Source organism: Aedes albopictus, chromosome 3, assembly GCF_035046485.1.
Source record: "Aedes albopictus strain Foshan chromosome 3, AalbF5, whole genome shotgun sequence".
In the NCBI taxonomy this organism is placed as follows: domain Eukaryota; kingdom Metazoa; phylum Arthropoda; class Insecta; order Diptera; family Culicidae; genus Aedes; species Aedes albopictus.
In genome coordinates this window covers 164,160,846-164,173,707 of record NC_085138.1, presented here as the reverse complement: position 1 = coordinate 164,173,707, position 12,862 = coordinate 164,160,846, and the positions used below count along the sequence as shown (strand labels likewise).

At 39.6% G+C, this 12,862-nt stretch overlaps 1 protein-coding gene across 1 annotated transcript; it reads right to left on the bottom strand.

The window, feature by feature from the left end:
* Positions 1-4,921: 4,921 nt before the first annotated feature.
* Positions 4,922-5,872, bottom strand: LOC134292205 (homeobox protein Hox-A1-like). Its single transcript, XM_062861139.1, has one exon. It carries the CDS (start codon positions 5,870-5,872, stop codon positions 4,988-4,990), a length of 885 nt encoding a protein of 294 aa, XP_062717123.1. The 3' UTR covers positions 4,922-4,987.
* Positions 5,873-12,862: the final 6,990 nt, after the last annotated feature.

The following is a 12,862-nucleotide window of genomic DNA, read 5'->3' as shown; positions in this document are numbered from 1 at the left end:
CGGGGCGGAAGTGCTCGCCCTCGTTAGCAGCAACCTCTCCGGTGCCCGCCTGACCCCACTTCGAAGATGCCATCCACAAAGCTAGCCAACGTAGACCGTCGCCGCCAACCATCCCGCCACCAACAACCGCCAATGTAATACGCAAGTATACCACCTCTCTATCTCTCTCTATTGTCCAATGGACGAATAAAACGATTATGTTAAGTTAAGCACTGATAGTTACGTCATTTTAAAAGGCGCACTCCCTCAGGTTGAATACATTTCCGCTACTTTTGGTTCGATTCCGTACCTAAAGGGGTATCCAAGCCTCGGCTTTGGGTAGTCAGTTTAGGACTTCGACATCTTTATTGTTTTGATCCACCTTGGTTACATACAAACCGGTTGGCTACCTATTCCACTCATTGATTACCAAGTAAGTGATCAGCGTTGCAGTGAACGAATTGTTAATATTCAGAGTAAACGACCCTGTGATCAGCAAATATTCCCACATATATTTCCCGTCTGAGCAGCCACTGAGGCTACAAGTGCAGATGGAAGACGGGACTTGGAGAAGGCGAATGAATCACGAGCTGCATCAGCTGCTGAGAGAACCAACCATCGTCCATACCGCGAAAATCGGGAGGCTACGGTGGGCGGGTCACGTCTTCAGGATGTCGGATAGCAACCAAAATGGTTCTCGAGAGTCATCCGACCGGTACAAGAAGACGTGGAGCGCAGCGAGCTAGGTGGGTTGACCAAATGGAGGACGATCTGCGGACCCTACGCAAAGTGCGGAACTGGAGACAAACAGCCATGGACCGAGTGGAATGGAGACGGGTACTATGTACAGCAGAGGCCACCCGGCCTTAGCCTGATCGGTTAGGTATGTACATACATACATGTCTCTTGCCCCGGGGCACCACGAAACGTCCGAAAATTTTCTACCATAGCTTCCGTGATCGATGACCTGCCCAAGTTCCAGCCAGCAAAATGAACTATGAGATCATAACATATTTTTCAACTCTACTTAAAACCAGGTCGCCTATAGGCGAATTTGACGGAAGCTAACGATCGCTCTTTTCTCTGGTGGCAGGAATGAGAACCCTATAAAAAAAGTGACTCCGCCAAAATTTGCCATGGCGCAGCATGGAGGAATTTATGAATGATTTCGACAATGATTTTTCTTAAGGTCCTAACTGACTTGATCGATTTCTCTTCGTCGACTCTCTCTTTCACTAATAACTTGATCAAAACAAACAAAATCATTATTCTTTTTGTTTCTAGAGCAAGATATAGTCGTTGTCTTCGCATTTCAACCACAAAATCTTTGGCAAATTAAGTATACTTTCTGTAATAACACAAAGGATCGATGAAGAGAAATCGAAAATGTCAGTTAGGCCCTAATGAAGAATCAGTGTCGATTTTTTTTAAATGAAAAATAAACGAAATTCCAGAAAGAGTCTTTGGTGGGGGTCATTCAATTATGACGACCATCGTTTAGGGGGGAGGGGGGGTCTGAGAAAGTGTGACACTCCGTGTATAAGGTATACAAAATAGCGTGACAGAGGGGGGAGGGGGGGTCTAAAATTCCCGAAAAATGATGGACGTCATATTTGAATCGGCCCTGTACATAATTCTCGATGGAATTTGTAAAGTAATTTGGAGAAATTTTCGAAGAAATTTATTTTCACACATAAAGCGTTTCGGAAGTAGGTCGCCACATATAGGCAAATCCAACAGAAGCTAACGATCCCTACGCATCTGGTGGCAGGAATGAGAACCCTATGAAAAACGTGACTCCGCCAAAATTTCACATGGCGCAGCATAGGCAAAGTGTACTTTTTTCACTTTTTCATATCGAATTCCGCATCGTAGAGAAACAAACGAGCACTTTTTGGAAAGAAAATTTAATTTTCTTCCAGATGCGTTTAGATCCAGTAGGTACTTACGAACAATTTGGCACCAACATTTCAAAAGGGCGTAACTGCATTTACAACCAATGCCTTCTCACAAAGCTGTGGAGCGTATCCCATCCCTCTCGAGCAATCCACTAGCACAAATAGAAAGATAAAATCCTCCTCTTTCGATTAATGGATGTGAATTGCGTGAGATGAATGAAATACGACCCACAGCTCTGTGAGAAGGCATTGGTTGCAAAAGCAGTTACGCCCTTTTGAAATGTTGGTGCCGAATTTATGTGACTAATTTGAGGAGCCTGCTATGCCTGCGACGGGCGATCTTCCGGATTTTTTATAAGCTGGCCAATCAGGTGTCTGTCGGCATCAAGAATGATGATAATAGAAGCCATTACCAATGGAAAATAGCGACTACCAAGTCGAAATATGAGTTAATTTTGAAGACAAAAAATTGAATTTTTGTTGCAAACAAACGATTTTCTCCTCATCTTACCTAGCGCCTCTACAATTGGGGGTCATTCGAATTCTTCTATAACAGTACGTTTCGTGGGTGAACTAAACACTTTATTTACTCGAACAGATAAACTACACTTCCATTGTTCATACGGAGTATCGGTAACAGCGGTAGTGTTCTTCTGACTTGCTTACTGTTTAACATAGCCATTTCGATCGGCAGATGAGCATTCACAGATGATCTATGCGGCAAAAAGCTACACTTCATTGTTGTAGAGAGTGAGTGACCACATACTAGAGAGGCATTTAAATATTTTTTTTCCTACTGGATCACCCAAAATCATCGTATGAATCCTTGAGAGAAGCCATTTCTGGAGGATAACTTGAAGGAATGACTGCTGCAATCCTGCAACGGGTTTTTTTTTATTATATGCATGAAGCAATGCCTGAAGGACTTTTTGAAATAATTTGTGAATTTATTCTTGGAGGAGTTCCTGAAGAATTACGTAGAGGATTTCTTCAGGAATTTCTTGGAAGAAGTTGCCACTGGAGGCATTTCTAAAGTAAACTTTGGAGGTATTCCTGCAAGAATACATGGAAAATTATCAGAAAGAATCCTTAGGGGAGTTTTTATTGTTTCCTGAGGGGAGTACTCAAAGAAATCGGGTGCAAGAACTCCGCAGTTATTAATCACAAGCATTCTCTTCCAATGACAATTTTGTATTTGTACATCGTCAGGTACGAAGATGCACAAGGAATTCAAGGAAGAATTTCTGCAGAAACATTTAAGAAATTTCTGAGGGTAGACTGTCAGCAATTTTGGAAGAGGTTCTTGGATAAATATTTGATTGAATATTTGGAGAAACATTTGAAAGGTTCCATAAACGTAAAACTGAATAAGTCATTTGAAGATTTTGCTAAAAAAATATTGATGTAATAGTTGAAAATTTACAAGAAAGAGACCTTGAAGGAATTTCTGATGAATTCGTTGGAGGAATTTGTTAAGAATTCCATAAAGGAATACTTTTTTTAATCTCTGAAAGGATTCTCAAGAGGTAAATGTATAAGAATTAATTTTTCATCAAATCCTTGGAGAATTGGAGTACAAGGCATGTCCAAAACTGTGTTTTTCGAACACATGGCGCCATGCAGCGATTAACTTACGCTTTAAACCCAAAAATATTACTAGATACACACTGAGTTTTGAAAATTATAACTGAGTTTGTTATAATGTTGATATAAAGATGATCTAATCGTATTTTAATTTGTTGTAACTGACTTTGCTATAACTATGATATTATAGGAACTTGTTTTAAGACCGATTCCAACAAATATATCTAAATATAACAAAATTAATAAATACCAACCGTCGATATAATTATGTTATGTTTTTGTTATGCCTATCTGATCGGGAACATTCTGTTAGAAGGAGATTCTCTGCCCTTGTAGTGGATTGCGCATCTTTCAATGCACTTATGGGTCCACACTCCCTTTTAGCCCTTCATACAACAAAATTGTGAATATTCAAACTATCCAACATCTTGATCTTGCCAATAGGAGGAACCCAACGACATGGCAAGTCTTGCACTGGAAATAACTTTACATCATATCACAGTTCGAAATGACGTTTCAGATAGATGAATATCTATAAGATGAAAAGATTTTTAATTTATGATTTGCCTGATGGTGTAAATCCAAAGAGCAGAATTTTCAAGCGCTCAGTGTGGACAAGCCTGTATATCCTCCGTTAAACCTTCCAGGACGCACGCCATCAAGAAGCTGAAACTGCACCGCGCACGCGCTGTATACGACATGCGAGGTTTTCTGGTAGTGTTGTACTTTTTACAATAGCGCGCGTCCTGAAGGGTTAAGAAAATATAAAATTTAAAATTTTGGAGAATTTTATTCGGGGTATTGGTTCATTCGGGGTAATGTCATGAAGTCATCAGAAAAATGTAAGAAAGAAAAAAATCTGAAAACGCATAACTATGGAAAAAACCAGGAATATGTGTTTATATGGAAAGGCAAGAGATCTTTTGACACAGAAAAAAATGTATTGATATCCTTTTCACAATTTCATCTTGACTTCTTCGTTTTATATTGTCCCGGTGTACCTTAAACATTATTTGATTTTTTTAATTGTACACAATATAAAACATAACAAAATAACAGCCATTTAAATAAGGGATATTTTCTTTCAATTTAGATTACGAGAGTTGGATTTTTATAATGATAGAACTTTTATTTTAGCCTCTGATTATATCTAATGTACAAACAAAACTTTTAAAATATTGTCGCGCTTATCTTAGATTCTCAGCAAGCTGCGTTCGAAGCGCGCAGCCTCAGATCGCGCCAGACCGCGCACGTATGATTTGTACACGGTGTGCACCTTGGCTAAAACTTTTTTGCAGCCGCCGGGTGGAGCTGTCAGCCGCCGTGTACAAATCAAACGGGCGCAATCTTATGGCGGCTGACTCAGATCAGCAGGATCTGAGTGATTAAGCTAGGATGCACAATATCTTCATGAAGTTAATTTCTGAAGTCGGTAATGACATATTTACATTTAGGTACTTTTGATTTTATAACACATTATTTACAAATCACTGGTAAATTCGAAAAGCTCACATTTTCAGCCCCTTTCAATGAAACCCCTTACTAAAATCCCAAGCATGCTGCTGAAGTAACTGCACTTGTTCAACGGTGGGCTTACGATCGATCTCCTGCTGACAATCACCATCAACATTCACTTCCTCACTATCCGACCCGCCTCCACAGGAAGATCCATGGCAGCAACACTTTTGATGATTCTGCTGATGTACTGATTGGCCACAAGGTGACGAACCGTCGGAGGAAGCACCCATACTGGGGCACACGATCGGGGCATCGCCCTTCTTGCGCTTGACCCGTCGGTTCTGGAACCAGATTTTTACTTGTTTCTCGGACAACCGGAGCCGAGTGGCGATCTCGATCCGCCGTAGTCGTGTGAGGTACATGTTGGTGGAGAATTCGCGTTCCAGTTCCAACAGTTGGGTGCTCGTGAAGGCCGTGCGGATTCGCTTGCTGGATAGTTCGTCATCGATGGTGAACGCCAGGGTGTCCGTGAGTGTTGGCGAAGGAGTCGATGATTTGAGGGTGGTATGCTTGGTGGTGTTCAGTGGGGACGTTGGATATGGCGAAAAACGCTCGGGGGTTTTCTCGCACCGGTACAGCTTGCGGTAGTACTCCTCCTTGGGGGAAAGCCTTGGCGGTTTGACGTCGGTTGGCTGGTAGAGTTTGGGTGATAGATCCAGCGACAGGTTATGCGGTTGTGGTAGATGATGTAGATGCGGCATATGCAACTGTTGTTGTTGCTGCTGTTGTAATCCAATTGAGAATAGATAGCTTCCAACGTAGCATGGGGAGTAAGGTAGAGTTGCCGGCGGAGTCACTGGTAATTGAGTAAACTGTTCGTAATCGAACGAGTTACTTTTCACTGGTGTCGATTTGTCACCGATTAACGAATCGACTAGAAACGATCGCGACATTTTGTGGATCTGATCGTGTAAATGAATCTCTTTACACAGAAAAAGGCACGAAGGATATGTTACTTGTTGAAGAGCGAAACGAAAACTATTTCAAGGATGAGGAAAGGGATTCGTTTTATAGCGACCCTTGTTTGATCCTTGTTCATCCCCTCTGGATTTTCTCGTTCGCTTCTCCTCCGCCACAGAGAGGTGACCAAAACGAAGGATGTAAAAATTATCCTTTTTTCAATAGGTGCTTCAACGTATAAGGTAATAGAGAAAGAGGACGAAGGATAAAACGCAAGGGTGTAAGTCTATATGTAGTGTTGCCAGTAAGATTATTTGTTTGGCAATTTCGAGTACAGTGCACACATTTTTATACAAAAAAACGAAAACTTTTTGATTTTTTTTTGGAAAGATAATGAATAAATAAGATGAAAATCCAATTAAGTTTTTACCCATTCAAAACAATACAAATACATTTTTCCAGAGTTTTCTTAGTCTTTGAATGCAACGTTTGATATTTAAAATTATTATTTTTCCTTTTATCTAACCATTTTTGTATAACTGCAGAGTAGTTTTGTTACACTAAAACCCCAATTTATCCAAGACCCCCCCCTCTTCCCAAACCCGATAAGAAAAGAATAACAAAATTATAACCAGTGCAGTTATTATTTCAAAGATGAAGCCAAGTTAAAATATAAAATAATTGGACTATCCATATTACAATTATAACAAGCTCATAACAAAGTTATAAAAAATCAAGAGAGGAAAATCAAATTATATCCAATTTTATAGCCAACCACCACCTTATAAATATAAGGTGACTTCGCATATTATCGGTAGGTTTATTCTCTATGTTATAACGGGGTTTTTGTCAGGCCTGAAACTTTGTCGTACAATTCAACTTGGTTGGCAAAGATTTGAGGCAACATTTGAGCTCAGCAGGCTTAAAAAAATCATGACAAAGAGAATAAAATGGCCAAAAATACGTAAGTTCCCCTAAATAGAGCGAGATGGATCAACTAGGTCCGAGCTCTTCACAAAATGGAAACGCCAAAAAAAAAGTTTCCCTACATAATAAAAATACAGCCATTCCATGAAAAAAAATATACTCGAAAAAAATAGACTTGAAAATAAAAGTGCTCCGATATTGCTCAATATCGGTAAAAAATTATCTATACTAAAAATAATTAGACCTGTATTTTTTTTTTGGTTCGCCATTTGGGTGGCCATTCGAAAAATAGAGTGATCCAAAAAAAACGACGTTTCTCATATTTTTTATTTTCAAATCGTCATAACTTTTGAGCCACCTCCGGATAAGCTGCAGTGAAACTTTTGGTCCAATCCTTGCCCTGTCCATCCCCCAAAATGTGACCTTCTGACCTCGAGCTGCCACGAGAACCCTGGCTTCTACCCATATTCCGAACAGATATCATTAAAAGTTATTACTCTGCGCAGATAAAAATAATAAGATTAACACGTCATGTAAACTTCATTTTAGTGTAATAAACTTACTGTTATGATGGTTTACATGATGTATCATGTTAATTTGCGTTATATGCCATGTAAACACTCAGAGTAATGCTGAATTACATGCTTACATGCTATTTTATGCATTTACATGATATATCCATTTACATGAAACCTTGTGGGACTCCTGAGGATATGTGAAAGCACTTCCGACCCACCTCTGTGTCGTAAACTAGTACTCGATTCTGGATGTAACTTTCGAGAATCTTGTACGGGTATCCCCAGATGCAGGAGCGCATCGGCAATGGCTGGCCAACTGGCGCTATTAAACGCGTTCCTTACATCAAGAGTTACTACTGAACAGCAGCGAATCCCCCTTCTCTTGCGCTCGAGTGCTCTCCCGGCAGTTTTTGTAGCCAACAGGATAGCGTCTACGGTCGACCTTCCCTTCTGGAAGCCGTACTGGCTACTCGAGAAATCATTTACGCCCTCGGTCTGCCTCAACATTCTATTAAGGATGATCTTCTCGAGCACCTTCCCCGCCGTGTCGATCAAGCATATTGGTTTATATGCCGATGGGTCTCCGCCGGGTGGTTTCCCGGCATTTGGCAATAGAACCAGGTTCTGCAAACTGGCACCACGTAGAACTTGACGGTCCGGCGAAGACAACGCTGGATTCTGAACTCAAAGCAGAATACATGGTCTGGTGCTGTAGGTTGGACTTCTGGACAACACGAGGCATGGATTCTTCCAGACAAAGTATTTGCTAATAGCCCAGAATGTAACGGGACTCCAGGCGAACTTCAGGTGGCCAATTATTTCACGTGACCGGCATACAAGAGTGGTAAAGGCTTCTGGTACAAAACCTTTCGGGACTATTTTAAATTCCACCAGGAATTACCCCAAGAATTCCTGCAGATATTAACTCAGGAATTCTGGATTCCATCCAGGCATTTCCTGCAGGTTTGCCACCAAGAATACCTCCAGAAATCACCCCAAGACTTGATCCAGAAAATCCTCCAGGGATTCCTTTTTGATATTCTTTTGAGAATTTCTTCAGTAATTCTTCCAGGTTTTTTTCCGAAAATTCTTCCAGGGTTTCCTTGAGGAGTTTTTTCAAAAATTTCTCCTCCAGGTATTGCTGAAAGGATTCCTCCAGATTTCACCAGAAATTGGTTCGTGGGATCCCTCCAGGAATCACACCAGCATTTTCTCCAGGAATTCCTTCAGGAATTGGTCCAGGTATTTACCAGAAATTCCTTCAGGGATTCCTCTAAAGGTTCTTCCAGAGATTCCTTCAGGAATTCCTTCGATAATTCATCCAATAATTTATCCAGATGTTCTTCTAAGATTTTTTCCTGGAATTTGTACAGACATTCCTCTGGAAATTGCTAATGGAATTTCTGCAGGGATTCCTCCAGGAGTTCTTCTGAATATTACTCAAGGGTTCTTCGAGGAATTCCTCCAGCTGTATCTCTAGAGATACTTCATGAAATTCCTGTAGAAATTCCACTAGGGAGTTTTCGAGGTCTTCATGGGAAATGATGTCTTTGTGAAGTCTAAGCATTGAGTTGGACATTTTAGGAGAAGTTGGGGATTTTTAGGGAACGTTGGGGATTTTAAGTAGATATTAAGGATGTTAAAGGAAACAAAGGAATCATGATGGTCTTCATAGGAAATGATGCTTTTGGGAAATCTAAGCATTAAGTTGGACATTTTAGGAGAAGTCGGGGATTTTTAGGGAATATTGGGGATTTTAGGAGATATTGAGGATGTTAAAGAAAACTTAGGAATCATGAGGGTCTTCATGGGAAATGACGCCTTTGTGAAGTCTATGTATTAAATTGGACATTCTAGGAGAAGTTGGGGATTTTTAGGGAATATTGGGGATTTTTAGGAGATATTGAGGATGTTAAAGGAAACATAGGAATCATGAGGGTCTTCATGGAAAATGATGCTTTTGTGAAGTCTATGCATTACCAACTTAACATTTTAGGAGAAGTCGGGGATTTTTAGGGAATATTGGGGATTTTTAGGAGATTTTGAGGATGTTAAAGGAAACTTAGGAATCATGAGGGTCGTCATGAGAAATGACGCCTTTGTGAAGTCTAAGGATTAAGTTGGACATTTTAGGAGAAGTTGGGGATTTTTTAGGAAACATTGGGGATGTTTAGGGACCAATGGGGATTTTTAGGAGATATTGAGGATGTTAAAGGAAACTTAGGAATCATGAGGGTCGTCATGGGAAATGACGCCTTTGTGAAGTCTATGTATTAAGTTGGACATTTTAGGAAAATTTTGAGATTTTTTAGGAACCATTGGGAATTTTAAGGGAATAATAGGGATTTTCAGGAGATATTGAGGATATTAAAGGAAACTTAGGAATCATGAGGGTCTTCATGGGAAATGATGCTTTTGAGAAGTCTATGCATTAAGTTGGACATTTTAGGAGAAGTTGGGGATTTTTAGGGAATATCGGGGATTTTAAGGAGATATTGAGGATGTTAAAGGAAACTTAGGAATCATGAGGGTCTTCATGGAAAATGATGCTTTTGTGAAGTCTATGCATTACCAACTTAACATTTTAGGAGAAGTCGGGGATTTTTAGGGAATATTGGGGATTTTTAGGAGATTTTGAGGATGTTAAAGGAAACTTAGGAATCATGAGGGTCGTCATGAGAAATGACGCCTTTGTGAAGTCTAAGGATTAAGTTGGACATTTTAGGAGAAGTTGGGGATTTTTAGGAAACATTGGGGCTTTTAGCGAACAATGGGGATTTTTAGGAGATATTGAGGATGTTAAAAGAATCTTAAGAATCATGAGGGTCTTAATGGGAAATGACGCCTTTGTGAAGTCTAAGCATTAAGTTGGACATTTTAGGAGAAGTCGGGGATTTTTGGGGAACATTGGGGATTTTTAGGAGATATTGAGGATGTCAAAGGAAACTTAAGAATCATGAGGGTCTTCATGCGAAATTACGCCTTTGTGAAATCTAAGCATTAAGTTGGACATTTTAGGAGAAGTTGGGGATTTTTAGGGAACATTGGGGATTTTTAGGGAACAATGGGGATTTTTAGGAGATATTGAGGATGTTAAAAGAATCTTAGGAATCATGAGGGTCTTCATGGGAAATGACGCCTTTGTGAGGTCTAAGCATTAAGTTGGACATTTTAGGAGAAGTCGGGGATTTTAGGGAACATTGGGGATTTTTAGCGAACAATGGAGATTTTTAGGAGATATTGAGGATGTTAAGGAAACATGGGAATCATGAGGGTCTTCATGGGAAATGATGCATCTGGGAAATCTAAGCTTTGAGTTGGAAATTTTAGGAGAAGTTGGGGATTTTTAGGGAACGTTGGGGATTTTGAGAGAATGTTGGGGATTATTTGTAAAGGTTTGGGATTTTCGGGAACGTTGCGGATTCAAGGAGATATTGGGAGGTCAAAGGCAAGTTAAAAATCATGAAGGTCTCCATTGGAAATTATGCCTTTGTGAAGTCTTATCATTAAGTTGGACATTTTAGGAGAAGTTGGGTATTTTTAGAGAACGTTGGGGATTTTTTGGAAAAGTTTGGGATTTTAGGGAACGTTGGGGATTTAAGGAGATATTGGGAGGTCGAAGGCAAGCTAGGAATCATGAGGGTCTTCATGAGAAATGATGTCTTTGTGAAATCTACGCATTAAGTTGAACATTTAAGGAGAAGTTAAGGATTTTTAGAGAACGTTCTCTGAAAGTTCCCAACGTTCCCTAAAAATCCCCAACTTCTCTTAAAATGTCCAACTTAATGTTTTGCTTTCCCAAGAGCATCATTTCCCATGACGACCTTCATGATTTCTAAGTTTCCTTTAACACCCTTAATGTCTCCCTAAAATCCTCAACGTTCTCTAAAAACTCCCAACGTTCTCTAAAAATCTCCGACTTCTCCAAAATGCCCAACTTAATGCTTAGATTTCACAAAGGCGTAATTTTCCATGAAGACTCTCATGATTCCTTGCTTGCTTTTGACCTCCCAATATCTTCTAAAATCCCCAACGTTCCCTTAAAATCCAATACTTCTCCTGAAATGTCTAACTAAATGCTTGGACTAAAAAAGAAAAAAAAACTCAATGCTTAGACTTCACAAAGACATCATTTCCCATAAAGACTCTCATGATTCCTATGTTTCCTTTAACATCCTCAATATCTACTAAAATCCCCAATATTCCCTAAAAATCCCGAACTTCTCCTAAAATATCGAACTTAATGCATAGACTTCACAAAGGCGTCATTTCCCATGAAGACCCTCATGATTCCTAAGTTTCCTTTAACATCCTCAATATCTCCTGAAAATCCCTATTGTTCCCTAAAAATCCTCAATATTTCCTAAAAAAATCCCCAACTTCTCCTAAAATGTCCAACTTAATCCTTAGTCTTCACAAAGGCGTCATTTCTCATGACGACCCTCATGATTACTAAGTTTCCTTTAACATCCTCAATATCTCCTAAAAATCCCCAATATTCCCTAAAAATCCCCAATTTCTCCTAAAGAGTCCAACTTAATGCATAGACTTCACAAAGGCGTCATTTCCCATGAAGACCCTCATGATTCCTAAGTTTCCTTTAACATCCTCAATATCTCCTAAAAATCCCCATTGGTCCCTAAAAATCCCCAATGTTTCTTAAAAAATTCCCAACTTCCCCTAAAATTTCCAACTTAATGCTTAAAGACGTCATTTCCCATGAAGACCCTCATGATTCCTAAGTTTCCTTTAACATCCTCAATATCTCCTAAAAATCCCCAATATTCCCTAAAAATCCCCAACTTCTCCTAAAATGTCCAACTTAATGCATAGACTTCACAAAAGCATCATTTCCTATGACGACCCTCATGATTCCTAAGTTTCCTTTAACATTCTCAATATCTCCTAAAAATCCCCATTGGTCCCTAAAAATCCCCAATATTTCCTAAAAAAATCCCCAACTTCTCCTAAAATGTCCAACTTAATGCATAGACTTCACAAAGGCGTCATTTCCCATGAAGACCCTGATGATTCCCATGTTTCCCTAACATCCTCAATATCTCCTAAAAATCAGCAATATTCCCTAAAAATCCCCGATTTCTCCTAAAATGTCCAACATAATGCTTAGACTTCACAAAGGCGTCATTTCCCATGAAGACCCTCATGATTCCTAAGTTTTCTTTAACATCCTCAATATCTCCTAAAATCCCCAATATTCCCTAAAAATCCCCGACTTCTCCTAAAATGTCCAACTTAATGCATAGACTTTACAAAAGCATCATTTCCCATGAAGACCCTCATGATTCCTAAGTTTCCTTTAATATCCTCAATATTTCCTGAAAATCCCTATTGTTCTCTAAAAATCCCCAATGGTTCCTAAAAAATCCTCAACTTTTCCTAAAATGTCCAACTTAATGCATAGACTTCACAAAAGCATCATTTCCCATGACGACCCTCATGATTCCTAAGTTTCCTTTAACATCCTCAAAATCTCCTAAAAATCCCCAATATTCCATAAAAATCCCCAACGTTCTCTAA

Bases quoted from the DNA above. Each gene is read 5' to 3' on its own strand.
- LOC134292205 (XM_062861139.1), bottom strand. From the start codon at position 5,872: ATGTCGCGATCGTTTCTAGTCGATTCGTTAATCGGTGACAAATCGACA.